At 41.3% G+C, this 24,139-nt stretch overlaps 2 protein-coding genes across 7 annotated transcripts in view; one reads left to right on the plus strand and one right to left on the minus strand.

The window, feature by feature from the left end:
• VPS13C (vacuolar protein sorting 13 homolog C) overlaps positions 1 to 14,874 on the minus strand; it is a 182,326-nt gene extending 167,452 nt beyond the window's left edge. For 3 of the 6 annotated variants that reach the window (XM_082444516.1, XM_082444515.1, XM_082444518.1), the window contains exon 1: positions 14,665 to 14,874. In XM_082444516.1, coding sequence (XP_082300642.1) covers positions 14,665 to 14,764 — 100 coding nt within the window. In that variant the 5' untranslated portion in view covers positions 14,765 to 14,874. The remainder of the gene's footprint in view (positions 1 to 14,664) is intronic. The other 3 variants (XM_082444517.1, XM_082444513.1, XM_082444514.1) reach the window with 3 other exon arrangements.
• Positions 14,875 to 16,906: 2,032 nt separating this feature from the next.
• LOC309653162 (C2 calcium-dependent domain-containing protein 4A-like) lies at positions 16,907 to 23,760 on the plus strand. The gene is made up of 2 exons (XM_082447540.1): positions 16,907 to 22,038; positions 22,509 to 23,760. Exons 1-2 carry the CDS (start codon positions 22,022 to 22,024, stop codon positions 23,680 to 23,682), a joined length of 1,191 nt encoding a protein of 396 aa, XP_082303666.1. The 5' UTR covers positions 16,907 to 22,021; the 3' UTR covers positions 23,683 to 23,760.
• The last annotated feature ends 379 nt before the right edge of the window (positions 23,761 to 24,139 follow it).

Genomic DNA, 24,139 nt, shown 5'->3' on the forward strand with positions numbered 1-24,139 from the left:
AGCCTCACAAATGGGAAAAAAATACTATAACATAATAATAGGAAGAAAGCGTCTACAATATACTACAGAGAAATTAAAACCTGAAGTAGGCAGTAACTTCAGAGTCAAAGAGATAGATTAAAAAGTTATTTTGGAGATAGCCACATCCACCACAGGGCAGACAGCAGAACCAAGAAGAACTACCATCCTGCAGCCTGTGGAAGGAAAACCACATTCACAGAAAGATAGACAAAATGAAAAGACAGAGGACTGTGTACCAGATGAAGGAACAAGATAAAACCCAAAAAAAAACAACTAAATGAAGTGGAGATAGGCAACCTTCCAGGAAAAGAATTCAGAATAATGATAGTGAAGATGATCCAGAATCTCAGAAAAAGAATGAAGGCAAAGATCGAGAAGATGCAAGAAATGTTTAACAAAGACCTAGAAGAATTAAAGAACAAACACCTAGAAGAATTAAAGAACAAACAGAGATAAACAATACAATAACTGAAATGAAAAATACACTAGAAGCAATCAACAGCAGAATAACTGAGGCAGAAGAACGGATAAGTGACCTAGAAGACAGAATGGTGGAATTCACTGCCACAGAAGAGAATGAAGAAAAAGAATGAAAAGAAACCAAGACAGCCTAAGAGACCTTTGGGACAACATTAAACACAGCAATATTCGCATTATAGGGGTCCCAGATGCAGAAGAGAGAGAGAAAGGACCCGAGAAAATATTTGAAAAGATTATAGTCGAAAACTTCCCTAACATGGGAAAGGAAATAGCAACCCAAGTCCAGGAAGTGCAGAGAGTCCTAGGCAGGATAAACCCAAGGAGAAACATGCTGAGACACATATTAATCAAACTAACAAAAATTAAAGACAAAGAAAAATTATTAAAAGCAACAAGGGAAAAATGACAAATAACTTACAAGGGAACTCCCATAAGGTTAACAGCTGATTTCTCAGCAGAAACTCTACAAGCCAGAAGGGAATGGCACTATGAATTTAAAGTGATGAAAGGTAAGAACCTACAACCAAGATTACTCTACCCAGCAAGGATCTCATTCAGATTCGACAGAGAAATCAAAAGCTTTACAAACAAGCAAAAGCTAAAAGAAATCAGCACCACCAAACCAGCTCTACAACAAATGCTAAAGGAACTTCTCTAAGTGGGAAACACAAGAGAAGAAAAGGACCTACAAAAACCAACCCAAAACAATTAAGAAAATGGCAACAGGAACATACATATTGATAATTACCTTAAATGTGAATAGGTTAAATACTCCAACCAAAAGACACAGGCTGGCTGAATGGATACAAAAACAAGACCCATATATATGCTGTCTACAAGAGACCCACTTCAGACCTACAGACACATACAGACTGAAAGTGAAGGGATGGAAAAAGATTTTCCATGCCAATGGAAATCAAAAGAAAGCTGGAGTAGCAATACTCATATCAGATAAAATAGACTTTAAAATAAAGAATGTTACAAGAGACAAGGAAGGACACTACATAATGATCAAGGGATCAATCCAAGAAGAAGATATAACAATTATAAATATATATGCACCCAACATAGGAGCACTTCAATACATAAGGCAACTGCTAACAGCTATAAAAGAGGAAGTCAACAGTAACACAATAACAGCGGGGGACTTTAACACCTCACTTACACTAATGGACAGATCACCCAGACAGAAAATTAATCAGGACACACGAGCCTTAAATGACACAATAGACCAGATAGACTTAACTGATATTTATAGGACATTCCATCCTAAAACAGCAGATTACACTTTCTTCTCAAGTGCACACGGAACATTCTCCCAGACAGATCACATCTTGGGTCACAAATCAAGCCTCAGTAAATTTAAGAAAACTGAAATCATATCAAACATCTTTTCCAACCACAACGCTATGAGATTAAAAGTCAATTACAGCGGGAAAAAATGTAAAAAACACAAACACACGGACGCTAAACAATACATTGTTAAATAACCATGAGATCACTGAAGAAATCAAAGAGGAAATCAAAAAACACCTAGAGACAAATTACAATGAAAACACGACAATCCAAAACCTATGGGATGCAGCAAAAGAAGTGCTAAGAGGGAAGTTTATAGCAATACAATCCTACCTCAAGAAACAAGAAAAATCTCAAATAAACAATCTAATCTTACACCTAAAGGAACTAGAGAAAGAAGAATAATCAAAACCCAAAGTTAGCAGAAGGAAAGAAATCATAAAGATCAGAGCAGAAATAGATGAAACAGAAACAAAGAAAACAATAACAAAGATCAATAAAACTAAAAGCTGGTTCTTTAAGTAGATAAACAAAATTGATAAACCTTTTGCCAGACTCATCAAGAAAAAGAGGGAGAGGACTCAAATCAATAAAATTAGAAATGAAAAAGGAGAAGTTACAACAAACACCACAGAAATACAGGGTCATAAGAGACTACTACAAGCAACTCTATGCCAATAAAATGCACAACCTGGAAGAAATGGACAAATTCTTAGAAACGTATAACTTTCCAAGACTGAACCAGGAAGACATAGAAAATATGAACAGACCAATCACAAGTAATGAAATTGAAACTGTGATTAAAAATCTTCCAACAAACAAAAGTCCAGGACCAGATGGCTTCACAGGTGAATTCTATCAAACATTTAGAGAAGAGCTAACCCCCATCTTTCTCAAACTCTTCCAAAAACTTGCAGAGGAAGGAACACTCCCAAACTCATTCTACGAGGTCACCATCACCCTGATACCAAAACCAGACAAAGATACTACAAAAAAAGAAAACTACAGACCAATATCACTGATGAATATAGATGCAAAAATTCTCAACAAAATACTAGCAAACAGAATCCAACAACACATTTAAAGGATCATAGACCAGGATCCAGTGGGATTTATCCCAGGGATGCAAGGATTCTTCAATATACGCAAATCAATGTGATACACCATAATAACAAATTGAAGAATAAAAACCATATGATCATCTCAATAGGTGCAGAAAAAGCTTTTGACAAAATTCAACACCCATTTATGATAAAAACTCTCCAGAAAGTGGGCACAGAGGGAACCTACCTCAACATAATAAAGGCCATATACGACAAGCCCACAGCAAACATCATTCTCAATGGTAAAAAACTGAAAGCATTTCCTCTAAGATCAGGAACAAGACAAGGATGTCCACTCTCGCCACTATTATTCAACATAGTTTTGGAAGCCCTAGCCACGGCAATCAGAGAAGAAAAAGAAATAAAAGGAATCCAAATCAGAAAAGAAGAAGTAAAACCGTCACTGTTTGCAGATGACATGATACTATACGTAGAAAATCCTAAAGATGCCACCAAAAAACTACTAGAGCTAATCAATGAATTTGGTGAAGTGGTAGGATACAAAATTAATGCACAGAAATCTCTTGCATTCCTATACACTAACAACAAAATATCAGAAAGAGAAATTAAGGAAACAATCCCATTCACCCTTGCAACCAAAAGAATAAAATACCTAGGAATAAACCTACCTAAGGAGGTAAAAGACCTATACTCAGAAAACTAAGACTGATGAAAGAAATCAAAGATGACACAAACAGATGGACAGATATACCATATTCTTGGATTGGAAGAATCAATATTGTGAGAATGACTATATGACCCAAAGCAATCTACAGATTCAATGCAATCTCTATCAAATTACCAATGGCATTTTCTACAGAACTAAAACAAAAAATCTTAAATGTGTATGGAGACACAAAAGACCCCGAATAGCCAAAGCAATATTGAGGGGAAAAAAACAGAGCTGGAGGACTCAGACTCCCTGACTTCATACTATATTACAAAGCTACAGTCATCAAGACAATATGGTACTGGCACTAAAACAGAACTATAGATCAATGGAACAGGATAAAAAGCCTGAAGATAATCCCACACACCTATGGTCAACTAATCTATGACAAAGGAGGCAAGGATATACAATGGAGAAAAGACAGTCTCTTCAATAAGTGGTGCTGGGAAAACTGGACAGCTAATGTAAAAGAATGAAATTAGAACACTCCCTAACACCATACACAAAAATAAACTCAAAATGGATTACAGACCTAAATGTAAGACTGGACACTATAAAACCCTTAGAAGAAAACATAGGAAGAACACTCCTTGACATAAATCACAGCAACATCTTTTTTGATCCACCTCCTAGAGTAATGGAAATAAAAATAAACAAATGGGACCTAATGAAACTTTAAAGCTTTTTCACAGCAAAGGAAACTATAAACAACACAAAAAGCAACCCTCAGAATGGGAAAAAATATTTGCAAACGAATCGACAATGGATTAATCTCTAAAATATATACACAGCTCATGCAGCTCAATACTAAAAAACAAACAACCCAATCAAAAAATGGGCAGAAGACCTAAACAGACATTTCTCCAAAGAAGACATACAGATGGCCAAGAGGCACATGAAAAGCTGCTCAACATCACTAATTATTAGGGAAATGCAAATCAAAACTACAATGAGGTATCACCTCACACGGTCAGAATGGCCATCATCAAAAAGTCTACAAACAACAAATGCTGGAGAGGCTGCTGAAAAAAGGGAACCCTTTTACCCCGTTGGTGGGAATGTAAATTGATACAGCCACTATGGAGAACAGTATGGAGGTTCCTTTAAAAACTAGAAACAGAGCTACCATATGGTCCAGCGATCCCCCTCCTGGGCATATACCAGGGAAAACCATAATTCAAAAGGATACATGCACCCCAATGTTCATTGCAGCACTATTTTCAATAGCCAGGACATGGAAGCAACCTAAATGCCCATCAACAGGTGAATGGATAAAGAAGATGTGGTACATATATACAATGGAATATTACTCAGCCATAAAAAGGAATGAAACTGGGTCATTTGTTGAGACGTGGATGGATCTAGAGACTGTCATACAGAGTGAAGTAACTCAGAAAGAGAAAAACAAATATCGTATATTAACACATATATGTGGAATCTAGAAAAATGGTACAGATGAACTGGTTTACAAGACAGAAATAGAGACACAGATGTAGAGAACAAACGTACGGACACCAAGGAGGGAAAGCAGTGGGGGGCGGTGGTGGTGGGAGGAACTGGGAGATTGGGATTGACATATATACACTAATATGTATAAAATAGATAACTAATCAGAATCTGCGGTATAAAAAACTAAATTAAATAACTTTAAAAAAAAAAGTAAAAATAAAAACCAATTCAACAACACCAACAACAAGTTACTCTGGAGGCAGAATTGACAAGATGTCATCACTGACCAAATACAGGAATAATACAGTAGTCATGGAAAACTGACATGGTTGAGAATTGGGAAAAAATCCTTAAAAAGCATTATATGTATAAAAATTATATAAAGTGGAAAAATATTCTTGGGTTTAATTCTGTCAGACAGCGAATTACAAAAAATTACAATTGGGAATTCTACTCAGGCCTAAAGAATTGATCTGCACATAAGCTAGTGCATATTTGAAGAAATCCAAACCAATTTAACACGATCTAAGACCATACGGAGACTTGTAAACTTGCTCATGAATTTTGATTGTCCTACCCATTAATTTTCAACTAGTGGGTCAAGGGTCACCAGGAGTGCTCACAAGTAACCTGCAGTAGATATGAAGCATTTTCTAATAATTATTAAGGCACTAACATAAGTACCCTCATAAAAAGCACACTTTCTGGGCTTCCCTGGTGGTGCAGTGGTTGAGAATCCGCCTGCCAATACAGGGGACACGGGTTCGAGCCCTGGTCTGGGAAGATCCCACATGCCGCAGAGCAACTGGGCCCGCTCGCCACAACTACTGAGCCTGCGCGTCTGGAGCCTGTGCTCCGCAACAGGAGAGGCCGCGATAGTGAGGGGCCCGCGCACCGCGATGAAGAGTGGCCCCCGCTCGCCGCAACTAGAGAAAGCCCTCACACAGAAACGAAGACCCAACACAGCCAAAAATAAATAAATTAATTAATTAATTTTAAAAAAAAAAAGCACACTTTCTACTGCAGTGACATTCTCGTTCTTTAATGAAGTAATAGATGGTATTTAACATGTGAAATACTGAAAACTACCAATATGGCTAACAGAGCTAAACAAGTATATTGAGAAAGGCAGATTAAAAAACGGTAATGGCGATTATTGCTAGGAGGTAGAATTAAGAATTTTTTATTAATGTTCTTCAGTATTTTCTAGTTTTTACAATAAACAGGTATTACTTTCATGTTAAAAACTATTACACAAATTGTAATATGAAATGGGGAAACAAAACAAGGTAAATTCTAATGTCAATATGACCTCAATATGTTTTATATAAATTCTTCCTATATTTACTATTTACCTTCTCTACAGACACATTAAAAAAATCTATTTCTACTACTTAGAGTCCAGCAAACAAATGCATACTTCCTCTCTGAAAAATGTGAATGTTATCTAACAAACAGTAAATATAACAATGAAATAAGAATGATACAGTCTATGAATTATTTGCACTGAAGGAAGAGCCACTAGTCCTAACACAAAGAAAAGGGGAGGAACAGCAGTGTATTTCTGATTAACACCAGGGTAAAAGGGCATTCATTCATTCAACCAGTAGATGCGTGCCTTATTTAAGTAAGGCACTGGGCTAAGAAGTACTCTTCCACTAAAATGCATGCTTTTCTGAAGATACAGAAAGCAGACTCCCTCCTAAATATCAACCATCTTATATTTAACTCAATACTAGGGAAAAAGTTAAGATTTAGCTTTCCATTTCTATTCAAGATAACATAATGCTATACACATGCAAATAACTTTAATAACTATAATCAGATCACCCTGGGCTAAGAACACACAGAGGCCATAGGAAGTTCCTGAAAACCTAGAGGAAGGGTAAATATGTGTCTAATATTTTAACAATAACCAAAAAAAAAAAAAAAAAAGGCGAGGGGAGAATGACTAATAATTGGAGATGGAAAGACTTAACTCTGCCAGCAAGGAAGGCACTAAAGCCAATCCCACAATCAAGTGTCCCTAATCCCATGAATTTCTAAAGAAACCAAGGTGAGAGACAAGTAGAGAAGTTCTGTGAAATGATTTCCTTCTACGATGGACTGGCCAGCCTAAAGGATGACAGCAAGCAATGAGTGTAGTCTGGCTTCAGAAGACAAAGTTTCTGATTTTTAACCCTGTATGATACTCATAAATAAACAGAAACATTTTGGATGAGCATACACGACTAGAGTCACATATACAGTTTCAAAGCTAATCTTGAAGGATATTTTAACAAGTATCTTAAAAAAGTAAATCCTGGATCAAAATTTATCTAATAATCTTTACAAATGAACCAGAAGAGGGGAATGAAAGTAAGTCCATTAAATTAGCAAATAAAACCAAGGCAAGCAGAGTTGGAGCCATCTCAGAAAAGTTCAATAGAAAAAGAAATGGTTGCTAAATTACAGAAAATAACAAGGTTAGCATATTTATGAATAAGAATCAAATGGTACTGGCATAATTTGGAACAAGCCCACCTCAGTCCAAGAATGGCTTTTAAAACACAAAATGGCCTACAAAATAAACGCAAGAAATATAGTGCTGATGTTAAATACCTCCAGTCAGAAATAACCTATCTGAACTTTCACAGAAGTTTCACTACACCTTTCTTACGGCACTTAACACTTAACTATTTAAATCCCCAACCTGATCATAAACTCCTTATTGATTCTCCTCATAGTAGGTACTCAATAAGTCTTGACTCAATTAATTAGAATGCATATTGTACTGAAATACGAACGACTACAATAAGAACATAAACCTTTCTACTTTAGAAAACACTTTCAGAGCTATTACACTACTTGATCCTCACAACCTCCTGGTGAAGGAGGCAGGACACAGAAAGAAACTGGGGCTTAGAGAGCTTAAGTGACTGGCCTAAGAATACTATGTCAGTGTAGTAAATGGTTATCCTGATGCAAGATTATGCATTTTCTGTTAACTAATTCTGGACGCTTTTCTTCGAGTGCTGCTTTCAGTTGGTCTTATTGGGAGCAGTACTTGTTGAAATTAATCGTTTGGTTTTCCGGAAGGAGCTCATAATAGAGGACTTCTTCCAATCCCACCATTACACAACATCACCTTCCTTGGACGAAGACCAGCCTTTGGTGTGGTTGGTGGTGGTTCATTTCGCTTGCCCCATGATCTCTTCAGTTCCATATTACTATACAGAATCCACTCTGCATCGCCGGTCACAATTTGTTTTAAAAACGGAACGTTTTCATTGCGTTTCAGTAGAGAATCGCACGTGGAAATATGGTCAAGAAGGTTTTTTTCACTTAACTTAGGTGGAACCCAAATATCAAAGCGATTCACATAACCAGGATGGTGTAAATGATTTTCAATGCTTGATTTGGATATTTTGAGTATGTTGGCTATCTCCTGTGCAGTATAACGTTGGATGTTCTCAATTATTGTTTCCATTTGATCGCTATCAACTGTGGAGCATCGTCCAGGGAGAAATCTCCAGAACGAAACTTCGCACACCACTTTTGACACATTCGATCAGTCACAGCACCTTCTCCATACACTGCACAACTTTTTGTGCATTTGTTTCATTTTTACCTTTCTTGAAATAATAAAGCATAATATGCCGAAAATGCTGCTTTTTTTCTTCCATCTTCAATATTAAAACGGCTACACAAAAATTCACCGATTTTGAAAACTCTTTTTTTAAATGCATGCTGATATGAGAGCTGTCACATCTAATCTAACAAAATTTTTTCAAATGAAGTTAAAGAACTAAGTGCTACTAGAGCCATCTTACAGAAAAAAACGAACAAACCTTTTGGCTCACTCAATATTTAACCCAAATTAACCCACCTAGACTCATTTTAATAGGAGTTCACAGTAACTTTATCTTGGGAGGGGAAGCTAAGGGAAGGAGAAGAAACAACTGACTCTCACTCTTCCATTTCCCTATTGAAACAGGAAGTTTTGGCAAAGAAAGGTGGAAAGCTGCCATGTCACCACTGAACTTTCTCCTTTTGAAGTACATTTCAGGGCTTTCATAAGAGTAGTATGGCAGAGCCTCCTAGCAGAATGGTTACCCAAGTACCACCTTCCAGCTCTATTTGTAGAAAAGAGGTGAAGTTTTAATTTATGATACTATTCAAATATGTGGAAAGTTGTTTTCAATAAAAATTTAAAGGGTTGTTTTAAATAATGATAACTAAGCCTAAGTACATTATAATATTGAACTTTTTGTTGTTCACTTTACATACTATAGGACAAGCTAATAAGAAATGTGGCTTTCACTACACCAAGTGTTGGCTGGGAGGAAAGGAATAAAAAAAATTCCTCAATAAAAAAAAAAATTTAGAAACACTTAGATACTGCTATGTTTTATGGATCAAGGTAAAAAGAAGCAAAGAGGTCTGTTTTTTCTTGCATTCTCAAGCTGCCCTTCGACTATCTGTTAAGACTATATATATAGATTTGGATTAGCAAATAATCAGCATGAGGCTGAAACTTTATTTTTCTTGTCGTATTTCATGACTGTGGCTCTCTGCTCACTGGTACCGAGTGAAGAACAGAAAGGAAAGAAACATGATCTGACTACCATGAATGCAGAGCAAGTGGCAGTACAACTTAATGAAGGAGCTCACGCTGCTCTGGCCTTATTCAAGTCACAGAAGTTCAAAGCGAGAAGAAATGACCTTGCCTCACCTTCTCATTTACAGATAAGAAGCTAGTGGTCACTGGTCAGTGACTGCCAAAAGCCAATGAACCAGGCAGTACTGGATATGTAATTAGATCCCAGGTTTCCTCCTTCCTTATCCTGCTGCTCCAACAACATCTGGCAGTTGATGGAAAAGTGTCAGGGGTGGAGTGTAGGACAATAGGGTAATCAGCATGGGCTCAGCCTGGTTTGCAGAGCTACAAGCTCTGAAGGCACTCCACCTGGCTCCTAATCCTACTGGTGGCCAGCAGGTCACCATAGGCAACTCTTGCATCCAACACATCACAGCCTCTATGTATATTCTACCTGTCAAATGGAAGTGAGAGCAGCAGAATTCTGAACGGACATCTTCTGATGACTTTTCACAGTAAATGACTTTGAAAAATCAAACTGACAAAGGTTCTACATTGCAACATTCCTACTTAAACTAAATTGCAAAAGATCTGGTGTTTCAACATACCTTTTCAAATATATGTTACTCTTAAAACAATTAAATCCTGGACACTCCAAAAATAGCTAAGAGCTGCGCAATTTATCTCCTGGTACCAGTCTGTGGGGAACAAAAATCTAGATAAACCTTGTGACCTGCATAGGCAGCAACATGCCCACCAGGCATTTTTCTGAACCTCTGAAAATCTGACTGACAAAATAACTGGCAGATAGTATAAGTACTGTAAGTGTAAACTCATATGCAAATAGTTTTTTTTTCTTTAAAGAACAATTTTTGGAAAGTAAGATATTTTTAGATATGTGGTGTTTAGACACGTGGTGTTAACTCTACACAAAATTATCACACTGCAGAATGTGAAAACCCTGGAAGAAATATACTTATGAAAATACAGGCATACCTCATTTTACTGCACTTCACTTTACTGAGCTTCACAAGCACTGTTTACAAATTAAAGGTTTGTGGCAACCCTGTCAAGCAAGTCTACTGGCGCCATTTTTCCAACAGCATTTGCTCACTTCATGTCTCTGTGTCACATTTTGGTAATTCTTGCAATATTTCAAACTTTTTCATTATTATTATATTTGCTATGGTGATCAGTGATCTTTGATGTTCCTATTGCAAAAAGATCACGACTCATCAAAGCCTCAGATGATGGTTAGCATTTTTTAGCAATAAAGTATTTTTTAGTTAGGTATGTACATATTTTTAGACATAATGCTCTTGTACACTAAAGAGACTATAGTACAGTATAAACATTAACTTTAATGTGCACTAGAAAACCAGAAAATTCATGTGACTTGCTTTATTTTGATATTCACTTTATTGCAGTGGTCTGGAACCAAACCCACAATATCTCCAAGGTGTGCTTGTAAAATAAAACAAGCAGGCTGGTTTCCATCACTTGGCTAGGTTTGTGTATCATCACTATTACTGTCAGTATTAACAATTTAACAATTATAATTACAAAGGATTTTCACATGACTTATCTTACAGACACAGAGTGTTATTTCCCCATTTTAAAAGGGGGATAAGGAAACTGAGGCTTAAAGAATTAAAATTTTTCTCCCATGTCCCACAGCTAGTAAATAATTTTTCATTTTTCTACAACAGCAAGAATCTTTAAAAAATCATTATGCTTAAATCACTTTTAAAAATACATAGGAGTTGCTTGGCATTAAAAAATCTTTAAAAGAATAAAAACAAGAAAAATGATAAAGTTTTCTTTTTTCTTTCTTCTCCAATTTAAAGCAATATCGACAGTATACTTCCTGATTCTAGACATTCCAATAATTTTCCCCATCCTTCTCACTCTGTAATTTTTTGTTTATTCTGGATTTCATTGTGAATGCCTATATATATATGAATATATGCACAGCACGTTTTTCAAATTATGTCAACACATTTTGATTTCTAAAACTACTTCCTGATATCATCCAAGCAAAGACTATGCATTTTTACTGATATGATACCAAGTCACTTCTTAAGACTTCTGTTTCTCTCTTAAGTTATAAATTTCATGAAGCATATAATTCCTCTAAGTCCTTTTTTACTTCCTATTACAACCTGTTCAGCACCTCCTATAAATGCAGAATACAATCTCAATATTCCCCTTAGACTAGGGTTTCTCAACAAACATTTTGGGCTGGTAATTCCTTGCTGTGGGGAGCTGTCCTGTGCACTGTAGAATGTAACAGCACTCAGGAGTTCGCCCACCAGATACCACAAGCACACCTCTCCCCACTGTGTGACAATCAAAAGTGTCTCAGACATAACCAAATATCCTCTTGGGGGCAAAGTCATTCCTGCTTGAAAACAACTGTCATAGGCTAGGCAAAAAAGTATCCATTTATCCCTTGTTTGGAAAGAATAGTAAGATCAGCTGTGTGAAATTTTTGCAGGTTGAATTATTCCCCTCCTCAGGATATGAAAATTTAACACGAAAAAAAACCTGAAAAAGCCAAACTCTATGACTCATAAACCTTATCTACTAAAGCAAATAGTTTTCAAGTAAGGTCATATAAAATTTTAAATTCTTTATAAAACTTGTCACCGTCATAGATGTCACAAATATCTGCTGTTTTCTTAAATAACTTAATAATCCCACTTGTTTACTATAAAAAGTTTAAGATAAATTTCTTCAAAGAACAGAAGTAGTCAACTCACATTTTGCCTTTCTATTTTAATGAGGGAATTAGGGTTATAAAGAAAATATCTGAGCAACAACCGTAAAAGCTCATGACTTATTGCTTCCTTTATGACTATCACAAAAATAAAAGGCAGCAAAACTTTACAGAAGCACAGCTATGGGCTGATAAACCTGATTAGACTTCCACTGGAGGCATTTCCTAAAAGAAATGGGTTTATTTGCTCTGGCCTATTGTAAAGTTGATGTTGGCACGGGCAGAATACTTTATTGTAAAAAAACAAAATAAATAGCAAGAAAAGAAAGTTTCCTTTCCTACACTTCACCAAAAAATAGGGGAAAAATGATGTAAAGTTATTATTATGGCATTTTAATTTCTAACATGAAAAAATTCAAAATCCTCAGGCAGGATACTTCACAATTTCACAGTATATTTACAATTAGAATCACAGAGTATTGGCACTGGAAGGACCCTTAGATGTTACCTAGCCCAACCCCTAAGTCTTAAAGAAAAAGAAAAAGGAAAATAAGATATGGGAGGGAAGGAATCTTCGAATGTATCCATAAATTTTATTTAATTTTTAAAAATCTGAGATAAATAGGGCAAAACGTTTTAACTTGGGTAAGCAATTCTGAGTAGTGATTACATAGGAATATTATATTTTCTGGTATGATTTTTTTTTTTCTATTAAAGGTGAAATTAAGATGAAGAAATTAAGGACCAGTGAGGTAAATGGATTGTCGAACACAACAACCTCAAACCCAGGTTTTTCCTAAATGCTAGCCCGGAGCCTTTTCAGATTTCAAACAGTGCTTACAAACTACAAGGAATAATTTGTATTATTAGACAGTAGTCTGAAGAAACACTTGATCTCTGCAGAAGGCACTGGCCCTTTAATTCCTTAAATGTCTCCTTTACTTCTCTTTCTCTTGCACTAAGCGTGAGGGGAGGGCATGTAAACAAAGTACGTTATTGCTGGGCAAACCACGCTGAACCAATAAAAAGATCAGTAAACTACTAAAAGCGGGCTCCTCCGTAATTTAGGGCAGCACAATTGCTCAATATATATATATATGGTCCATATACGTAATTATAAATTTTAGGAGTCAGATTTTTTTTAAAAAGTAAAAAGAAATGGGGGAATGAATTTTAACGATATATTTTATTTAACCCAATATATGCAAATATTATTATTTCACCATGTAAGCAACATAAAAAATTGTTGAGATAATACACTCTTTCTCCTACTAAGTATTTTCAAAACTTGGTGTATACTTTATACTTCTAGCACACCTCAGTTTGCACTAACTACGTTGCAAGTGCTCCTATAGTGGCTACTATATAGGACAGACCGGGCTAGGACTACTTGTTGACTGAATTAAAAGCAGTTCCATCCACTTGAGTAGTTCTTTAGATTTCCCTCCAAAGCTGACAAAATGCCCAAAAGTCTTCTGCAGAGTGCAAAAGTATCCCCAATGTCCCCAAAGCTTAACATGTAAATGGTGCAAATAATTAATCTTTTTTAAGAATGGAGAAGCACACTACAGTCTACTTCTATACACAACCCCTAGGGTAGAAGAAGCATTGGTGTAAATTCTTCGGCGTGCAACCAAGCAGCACCTAATGATGATGCTGGTCGTGGCCTGAATTTCTCTCTATCGCTCCAAAACAAAATTGAAAGTCCTCTTCCTATTGAGAGAATAAGCAATATTAAGGGAAGCTATCACTTTCTCAGAAGTTCAAAAGTATTATGAGTAAGAATCCCTACCGACAAGCCTTCCATAATGATCCTCCCCTGCCTGCCGATCCTTTCCCAAACCCTGCAATCTTAAAGAGAAGCCAGCTCCTGCTCGCTATCAACTGCCAAAAAGATCACTGCGAAACACAATTTCTTTTTTCTTCTTCCTTGGTGCCACTTTGAACGTGTGAGGCCACGCGGCCATCCTCGCTCCACGCGGTGCGGGAGCAGGGAGGGGTTCTTTATGCTTCGGGGCCAAAGGGGCCAGGCTGAGGGCAGGGAGAGGCCGCCCAAGGCGGGCAGGTGGGACGGGGCAGGGGCTTCGGCCTCAGGGACGCGAAACCCGGGAATCCCGGCAGCCCGGGCGGACACCCCGTGGCGGCGGAGACCAGCGCAGGCCTCCCCACGCCCCGCACCTGCGGCCCAGGGAGGGGGCCCAGCCGAGCGCCCTCCCCGGAGGCGGAGTCTCGGGCGGCGAAGGGAGCACGGCCCGGGCTGGAGGCAGGAAGGGAGCAGCCCGTGGCGTGGGCCCCCCGGCCAGCGCCTGCAACCCCCGACAGCCCGCGGCCGCGCCCTCTCGCTTACCGCCCCAGATCCCCAGCTTCAGCTGGGACTTGTTCAGGTTCTCCACATAGTCCCCCAGGAAGCGGTTCAGCAAGTCCGCGACCACCGACTCCAGCACCATGGTGCCCAGAAGCGCGGGAGAGGGAGGACCCGGAACCGACCGGCGCAGCTGAGAGCGGCGACCAGCGAGGCGAATGACAGCCCCCCCGGGCGCCGACCCGCCCCCGCGCCGCGCCGCACCGCGCGTGACTCGGCCTGTGCGCAGGCGCACCGCTGCCGCCGCTGCTGCCGGGAGCGGGAGGTGCGTGGACTTGCCGCCGACTCGCGGTGTCGTGGTAGCCGCTTCCTGGGCAACCGAGGGTGGGCGGAGGAGCCGGTCCCCAGAGGAAACGGATGTTAGAGAAAGAAAAGGAGGAGCAGGAGTTACTGAGCACGGAGACATCTCTGTGGCCGCTGTGCTTCCCTGCTGTCGCCTTCTGTTGACCTCGGGTCCGCAGGGCTCAATCGTCCCGGCGGGAAGCAGCTCTGCGGCCTCGGAGCCGACCCTATGGGTGCCCGGCGCTTCCCGGGCCTCCAGTGCACCCTGAGCGCCTCCTAAGTAACCACCCTTTCAGGAGGGGAAAAAGGAGACGCTGCATTCTCCTCCTGCTACGTATCAGCTCCGCCTAGCACCATCTCTCCTCTTACTTTTGCTTCCTGAAAACACACTAATAATTCACAAGTGGGAGGAGGAGGAACAGAACCGCATCATAAGATGGCAGATAGAATGGGAACTGAATGTGCATTTCGTTAACTCGTTCTTTTACTCCCTTCTGTTGCTAATTGGCTCTTAGTTAACTCATAAGCCACTTCTTAGTTACATACCTCGGTAGGGAAATAACAAAACGACGTAGTACTCCTTTTTTTCCTTTAGGTGTAGGTGTATTTATCTCTTTCAAGCAATCATTGAACTGTTTCTGGTGTGGCAACGCTTTGAAAGTGGGGCTTTTATAATGCAAGGACTTTCACGTTAGTAAAGTTTAGCTGCTCATTGACAAGCCAATACCCTTTAGAGAACAGGACTTCTTTTTCTAAAATTTGTTTCAAACAACTGTTGAGATACTGTAAACACACATGAACCTAAGAAATAATAAGATTATTTGTAGTCACAAGTTTATTAAATGCTTTGCTACACATAATGTCTGAAAAACTATGTGTGAATTGCTCTTAATCAACTGCTACGGACATTGTGTACCCCCAAAATTCATGTTAAAATTCTAACCCCTGTTGTCATGGTATTAGGAGGTGAGGCCTTTGGGAGATAATTAGGTCATTAGGTAATTAAGCAGAGCCCTCATGGATGGGATTAGTACCCTTACAAAAGAGACCCCAGAGAGCTCCCTCACCCCTTCGGCCGTGCAAAGATATAGCAAGAAGACAGATATCTATGAACCAGGAAGTGGGCCCTCACCAGACACTGAATCAGCTGGCACCTTGATCTTGGACTTCCTAGCCTCCAGAGCTGTGAAAAATAAATTATTGTTTTTAAACCACCCACTCTATGGTATTTTATAATAGCAGCCTGAACGGACAAAGAGGATCAAAAAGAAAAATCATTCCTTAAATACAAAGTCCATTGGAGAAGAAAAAAAGTCAAAATGTCTACAATTGGTATTATGTAAAATGATGTAAAGGAAAAAACCAATTCTAACCAGTACTGGTGCTATCAGTAACCACCTGCATCCTTTGCTCCTGCACACAGAATATAAAACCTTAACCGTTTGTTTTTCCGAGCTTAGTCACCCTGACATACCTGCAATGTATTTTGAAGCACTTCATACTTCCCTCCTTCACCATCCACAAACAATTAACAGCCAAACCTGGCTATTCTGCTTTTGCCATATTTCCTAAATTCTCTTTATATCTCATCCGAACCATGCAATCACCCTCTAACTGGCCTCCTGGCCTCCAGTTTTTCCCTTATCCATCCATCTGCACATTGTCACTGGAGCTAATTTCCCAAAGCACAGATGAGCTCAGGTTAGTCCCCTGCTCAAAAAGACCCAAGAACTTTCCAACGTTCAGAAAGCCCTCTTCAACCTGTACCAAACTTGTTTCTAATCTATCCACAACAACCCCTCTCCCCTTGTACGTGCACACCACCTATGTACTGAGGAGAATGCAAAAAAATATATATATATGTACATGTGTGTATATATATATATATATATATATAAATATATAAAAATATATATAAAAATATATATAAATATATATAAATATATATATATATATATATATATATATATATATATATATATATTCTTGTTGGGATAGGCATGCACCAGAAAAAGATAAAAAGCAAACAATGCAAGGATGTATGAATAACAGTGCAAGATGATATGAAAGATGCCATGGGCAGAAGAGTATGGTCAAGCAAACGGAACAGAAGGAGTAATCTGCTGGGGAAAAGTGGGCAGTACTGATCCTTGTGTAATAATTTCTTGTACTTCTATGGTACTTTACACTTTTGAAAGAATAATGCATGTGCCTGCCTTTATAAGCATTATTCCATCTTATTAATACTTCTCCAGTTATACCTCATGAGCTATCATGCCACTATTATGCCAAGGTATGCATTTTCAAGTAAGCCTCACGAAAGATCTGTGAGACGAGTAATGCAGGTAGTAGTACTGTCTTCATTTATAGGAAAATTAAAGTTAGTGATTTACATAAAATTAAATGATTTACATAAAACTACACAGCAAGTGTTTCTTTCCTTCAGTTCCCTGAGCACTGCCACTTTTTCTCTTAATAAGTAGAGTTAAATCACCACCAGGTGATTTCTTGCTCTGAAAGGGTGACGACAGAATGGAAACTCTCGTGGAAAAATTCAGCTCAAAACTGTCAGTACAAATAATGCTATTACCATAGAGGATAAAAAGCTTTTAAGTTTTAATACTTTACTTTTTAAGTATGTTTCGAGGGATTGGTTATTATGTGCACAGAGTAATGCCCCAAATATCCCATACTTCTTGAAAAAAATCTTAATCCAAAACAAACCATAACCAATGTTAAGAAACACCATTAGAGCTTCCCTGGTGGTGCAGTGGTTAAGAATCCGCCTGCCAATGCAGGGGACAAAGGTTCGAGCCCTGGTCCGGGAAGATCCCACATGCTGCAGAGCAACTAAGCCCGTGTGCCACAACTACTAAGCCTGCACTCTAGCGCCCACGAGCCACAACTACTGAAGCCTGCGCGCCTAGAGCCTGTGCTCCGCAACAAGAGAAGCGACCGCAATGAGAAGCCTGCGCACCGCAATGAAGAGTAGCCCCCGCTCCCCGCAACTAGAGAAAGCCCGTGCTCAGCAACAAAGACCCAACGCAGCCTAAAATAAAGTAAAATAAAATAAAATAAAAAAGAAACACCATTAGCACTCTAACGCACAGATACCAAAAGGAATTTGGATACAAAGGTTAACTAAAGGAAATGAACATTCTAGTAATTATGGCTCTTACATTCATTCTGGCTTCAGAACAATCAGAAGGTTAACAAAGGCAATTGCAAAGCTAAACTGCAAGGAGGGACTGAGCAATAAAATCAGATGAGCAAAATATTCTTCCTGTTAAAAACAAAAGTCAAAATTAGGGACACTTTTTAAAAATTAACACTCTTGCTTAAAAATTGAAAAATAAGAAATTCCAATGTCACACTACTACCTCACACCCACACCCCATTCCCCAGCCCTGGAGTTTGCTGAGAAAAGCAAAAGGGATTTGGGGGGGGGGGGGGGGGAAAGGAAATGGAGGAGAAAGCTAGAGAATAAGCATGACAGCATGGGTTTTCAGAAAAGTTAGGAAGTTTAACTGGGAGAAAGCACAGGAGTGGATTGCAGAATGTCAGAGACAGAGGCAATCAAATATCATCGGGTTAATCCAACCTCCTCCTTTGACAGAGAGGACACTGAATGCGAGAGAGAATTAAGGGACTTGCCAGGGTACCACAAGAAGTTAGTGACTATCAGTGCTAAACCCCAGCTGTCCCAACTCCCTGGTCTGTTTACTTTGCATTACTCCACACTCCAATTCTGTTGAATGAGGTGGATAAGTCAGAACACCAGTATTTTATTGGGTTATAAACTCTCTTCTTCTTGCTTTCTTTGACACCCAACCTCCTATATATTATTTTGCAGTTTTGCTTTAAGTGGTTCCATAGCCTTCCACTCCAAGAGCACCTCTGACCTCGATGGTGTGTGATCTATTTATGCTTACTTCGCAGAATTTTTTCAGCTCCATCAGTGAATGTTCCCATAGCTGTGATCTCGAAATGATAACAATCTTCCTCTGAGTAGATTTGGGTGTTCCAGGCACAGGGCCTCATCCTGTTACACCATCCTCCCAAGTACTGCATGGCTCATGCTTCCAAGGTAAGTAAAATATAAGGCTTAATGTGGTCACAGGGGACCAGCCATGCGAGGGCATGTCTCTGCTGTTTCAAGAAATCTTATATAGGAAATGCTTCCAAAGTGTTATTAAAGAAGGTGAATTATTAATGAAAACAAAGCAATGCTGCTTGGCTTGGCCAGAAAGAGAAATGTTTTTAAGGGAATCCATGTGTGAATCACCTAATTCCTAGCCAAGCAGACCTGTATAATAATAACAGCTAAGCGATAGCCAACACTTACTGTGTGCCAGGCATTTCATGCATTTTTAACCCTCACAACAATCTTGTGTGGTAGGTATTATAACCCCCATTATACAACTTCAGCTCAAAGAAATTAATTAACTTGCTCACAGTTCCATAGTTAAAAAGTTGCATAACATTTGAACCTAGGATAGATCAACTCCAAAGTTTATGTTTCTTTACCCCTAAATCATCTCTCCCTTCACAACACAGCTCTGCTTAACAACTTCTCAGACAACTTCTCAGATTGTAAGCCTCACCATTTTAACCTAGGGGTCTCTGGGCTCTCATTTGCTGAGTGAACAGCATCTTGTCTCCTGAGAAAAGATGAGTCAAAACACATTCACGTGACCCTCAAGTATATAATTTGTAATCATTCTCCCATAGATTTGGCACTGGACCAAGAATTTTGGCCAAGAGTGGAGCTCATATAAAGACAAAGAAGTAGCTAGTCAAAGGCATGGCAAACCCAGGGACACACCAACCCTGCCCCCAGACTAAATGTATAAATAGTGTGCAATAGTCTCTTCTCATTTCTGCCTCAGCCAGATGGAGTTCAAATATGTCATCCTCATCATTTCATTTCTCTTCTGAAAGATGTACATAGTTGATATGATCTTGTACAGCCTGGATCTTCCTGCCTAGCACAGTGGCTGGAACCCAGGAGGCATTCAGTAAATATTGCTTTGAATGAATAAATGGACTAACGAACATTTGCTCTCTTCTGTAGTAACAATAAATGTCTGACATTGTGTATATCAGGCTCTATGCTAAAGTTTTCACCTGCATTACCTTATTTTATAGATAGATAAATAGATAGATACTACTATTATCAGAAGGGGCAAGGGAGCTCTCCTGGGTCTCTTTTATAAGGTCACTAATCTCATTACCTCTCAAAGGCCCCACCTCCTAATTTTACATTTGATACTGTGGCTTGGAAAGGTTAAGTAACTTGCTCATGGTCACATAGTGAGTGGCCATTCTAGAGTCAAAACCACTGATTTCAGACCTAATTTTCTTTTCTTTCCTTTTTTTTCTATTTATTTATTTATTTTATTTATTTATTTATTTTGGCTGTGTTGGGTCTTCGTTGCTGCATGTGGGCTTTCTTTAGTTGCGTCGAGCGGGGGCTACTCTTCGATGTGGTGCACGTCTCATTGCGGTGGCTTCTCGTTGCGGAGCACGGGCTCTAGGTGCGCGGGCTTCAGTAGTTGAAGCACGTGGGCTCAGTAGTTGTGGACTGCAGGCTCTAGAGCGCAGGCTCAGTAGTTGTGGTGCACGGGCTTAGTTGCTCCGCAGCATGTGGGATCTTCTTGGACCAGGGCACGAACCCATGTCCCCTGCATTGGGAGCGCAGAGTTTTAACCACTGCGCCACCAGGGAAGTCCCTCCCTTCTATTTTTATTAATGATAATAATAATCACAGCTTATATGTATTTAGCACTTACCATGTTCCAAGCACAGTGCTAAGTATTTTACCTTATTAGAGTTGTTTAATCCCCAAAACAACTCATTTATGCCAATCAGTATGTATTTTTCTTCCATTTCCTATCATTATGTGAACTTGGATACCTTACTAGGAATAATCATAATTTGCAGGGTTTGTGTGACAAATCCAGAGACTATGTAAATCATCAAGTACAGTGGCTGTGTACGTATATATCCTGGAAACAAAATGCACATGCCCCATCCTAAAATCACCTTTGCATGAATTCAGTTTAATTTCCTGAACATCCTTTGGATAAGCAGTTAATTTGCAAGGCGGTATCTTAGGCAGAAATAGTGTACACCCAAACAAACGCTGAACAAAATGCCTCAGATCTCTTTCAGCCTAAGCTAGTTGGAAGCAGGTCTCTTACAAAGTGAACACAGGTCAGTTTTCAAGAGAGGAAAAGGATGTCTCAGGTGGGCACAGCCTACAAAGGTGCCGTCAAAGGATGGTTCCGACACCCCAGTTGTATGCAGGAGTATATTTTCCCAATTAAAACATCAGCTCACAAGGTTTAAGAAGTTGGTTGTTATTTTTTAAATTGAGGTATAAGACACAATCTTATATCTAATCTTAAGTGTATGCTAGATAATTTTTTTTTTACATATGGATACACCCTAGTAACCCCACCCAGATCAAGATACAGAATATGTACAGCAGCCCATAAGGTTCCCTGTATCCACAGTGGTTTGTAATCAACAAACAAAAACGATTTAAAATCAGAACAGAAAACCAGAAGGTAGGTAAGGAACTTCGAAAGCTGGGCAAACTAAAGGCTGGATTTGGGGGAGGATATTAAGTGAGAATAAGACAGATTCGACTTCTATCTCCTCTTATTGGTGGGTGTAGAGTGCTTCTGTGATTCACACTCATTATGTCCATCGATCCTCACAATGACTCTGCCATATAGTAAAGACTTAGCCCTCTTTTGCACGTGAGTAAACAGAAACATCCCTCCCTGAAGCAGGAGAGAAAAAGAACTGCATGTCTAGAATTTGCGCTGCGGATCCAGCCACGTGGCAGAGGGAAAGTTGGAAGGCCTGTCGTCAGATTACCTATCAGTGCCAATCCGGCCCGCCCACTGGCGGGCGTCCCGGGCCCCAGGTATAAAGGCTCAAGCCGACTGCCTTTAAACTGTACAGAACCCCGCCGCACGAGCTTTGATCTTCCCAGAGGCTGTGCGCCTCTAGAGGTAGGTGCCCCAGGCGGATCGGTGCGGACACCTATATGACGCTGGACCCCAGGTACATTATGAGAGACCTATAGCCTTGCTTAACTCCCCCAGGGACTCGTTTGAGGCTCTTTGAGCTTTAAGCGGGGAGCAAGCCGAATATCTTGGAAAGGACAATAATTATTTTAATTCTCTCTGAGGATTTGAGTGCAATAATCCAAGGATTCAGGAAACTATTGCACAAGCATAGTGCCACTTGGCACCAAGGACAGCGCGAGGCAAACATTTTGAGAATCTCCTCCTTAGGCCAGAGAGGACAGGTCTAGATTAAGGCAACAAACCCAAAGTGTACACTACTACAGAATAGAGAAGAACGATTGTTTTACCGTCAGGCAAACACTGAAACATTTGCAACAGCAGCGTGAGGGGCAATTTGCCTGGTCCGGGGAAGGCAGGAGGAAGCACTCCATGAGTAGAAGAGACGGGCATTGCTGCGCCCCGCAGGGCTCACTATGACGATCCGTGTGTGCTTGTGCATTGCAGGCTGACCAGCTCCAGCAGAGGTTCCTCTGGAACCGGCACCTGCTGCCTGATGTGGTGCCTGGAGCGGCTCCGCTTGGGACCCGAGCACCTCCTGCGGGGCAGAAACCGGCTTTTCCAGGATCAGGCCGGCCGAGCCACTGCTCTCAGGCCCGCCCGGTGCGCAAACGTGCTCACCCCGGACCGCATCCCCGAGTTCTGCATCCCCCCGCGACTCGCGCCCTGCCCGACCCTGGCTGCGATCCGAGACACCAGGCGCGAAAAAGCAGGGACAGACGACGGCGCGGGGCGCACGGACTGGGACCCACGCTCGCAGGCCGCGCTCTCGCTGCCTCACCTGCCCCGAGCGCGCACCGCCTATGGCTTCTGCGCGCTGCTCGAGAGCCCGCACACCCGCCGCAGGGAGTCGCTCTTCCTCGGGGGCCCGGGGGCCGCCCCGCTCCTGCCCGCGCTCCGCCCCCGGGCCCGCACCTTCGGCGGCGGCGGCGAAGACGCCCCCCTCAAGGCCCCGGGAAGATCCCTTATTGCGCCCCCGGCGGCCCTCGGTGGCCCCCGCCCGCCCCAGGTTGCGCTCGCCCCGCGGCACCGCGGCCGCCGCCTCCTGCGCGCTCCCGAGAGGCTGCTGCGCTGCGCGAGGCGGGCCCAGAGGAGCAGCGGCCTGGCCCGCGCCCGCTCCGTCTCCAGCCGGGACGGGGACGACGACGACGAGCGCGGCGCCGGCTCCCGGTCCCCGGCTCAGGCCCCCGCCACGTCCCCTCCACCGCCCCCCGACCCGCGACCCGAGCGCCTGGAGGCCGAGGGCACCGTGACTCTGGACCGCGCCGGCGACGCCCTGCGCCTGGCCGCCGAGTACAGTCGGGACAGCGGGCGCCTCCGCGTCCGGCTGCTCCGCACCGAGGGCCCGGCCGGAGGGGCCGCCGAGCCCCGCGCCTCCGTCGGCTGCCGCGTCAGCTTCGTCCTGCAGCCGCCGGGCCAGACGCGCCGGCCGCGGGGCGCCGAGGTCCGGCGGAGCCGCCGGGCGGTCTTGGAGCAGGACTTGTGCTTGGACGGGCTCTCGGAGGACGAGGTGCGCCGCCTGGCCGTGCGCGTCAAGGCCGAGAACCGGGGCCGCGGGCTGGAGCGGGACCGCCTGCTGGGCCAGGGCGAGCTGCTGCTGGGCCCCCTCCTGCTCCTCTGAGGGCGCGCCCTGCCCCTGCTCTGCCCCTCGGACACTGACAGCCGATTTGTACAAAATAAACGTGTTTTTATTCTTCTACTCTGGCCTTTGTTTCAGTCTAGTATTGGCAGAGATAATACTGGATTAATTACTACTGTAAAGGGTGTTATATTTTGTGTACATACTGTCAATATTCTTTTTAAGTAAACCGTATGCTGTTTTGCAGTGGTGTTTCCCAATGTAGATAGCCAATGGCATTTCAGGTGTTCCCCACGGTACTATTGAGAGATAATGAATTAAAATTAGAGGGTTTCTTGGTGATCTATTTGCTCCAATACCCTTATTTTGAAGTTTGTTCATTCCACAACATCCATTGAGACAACCTTAGAACATGTATTACTTTTGAAACATTGTTTTAGATCCTGAATAAGAAAATGAGACTGAGAGGAAGTGACTTGTTCAAGGTCAACAGTGAATT

Source organism: Balaenoptera physalus (assembly GCF_965194825.1).
Source record: "Balaenoptera physalus genome assembly, chromosome: 2".
In the NCBI taxonomy this organism is placed as follows: Eukaryota; Metazoa; Chordata; class Mammalia; order Artiodactyla; family Balaenopteridae; genus Balaenoptera; species Balaenoptera physalus.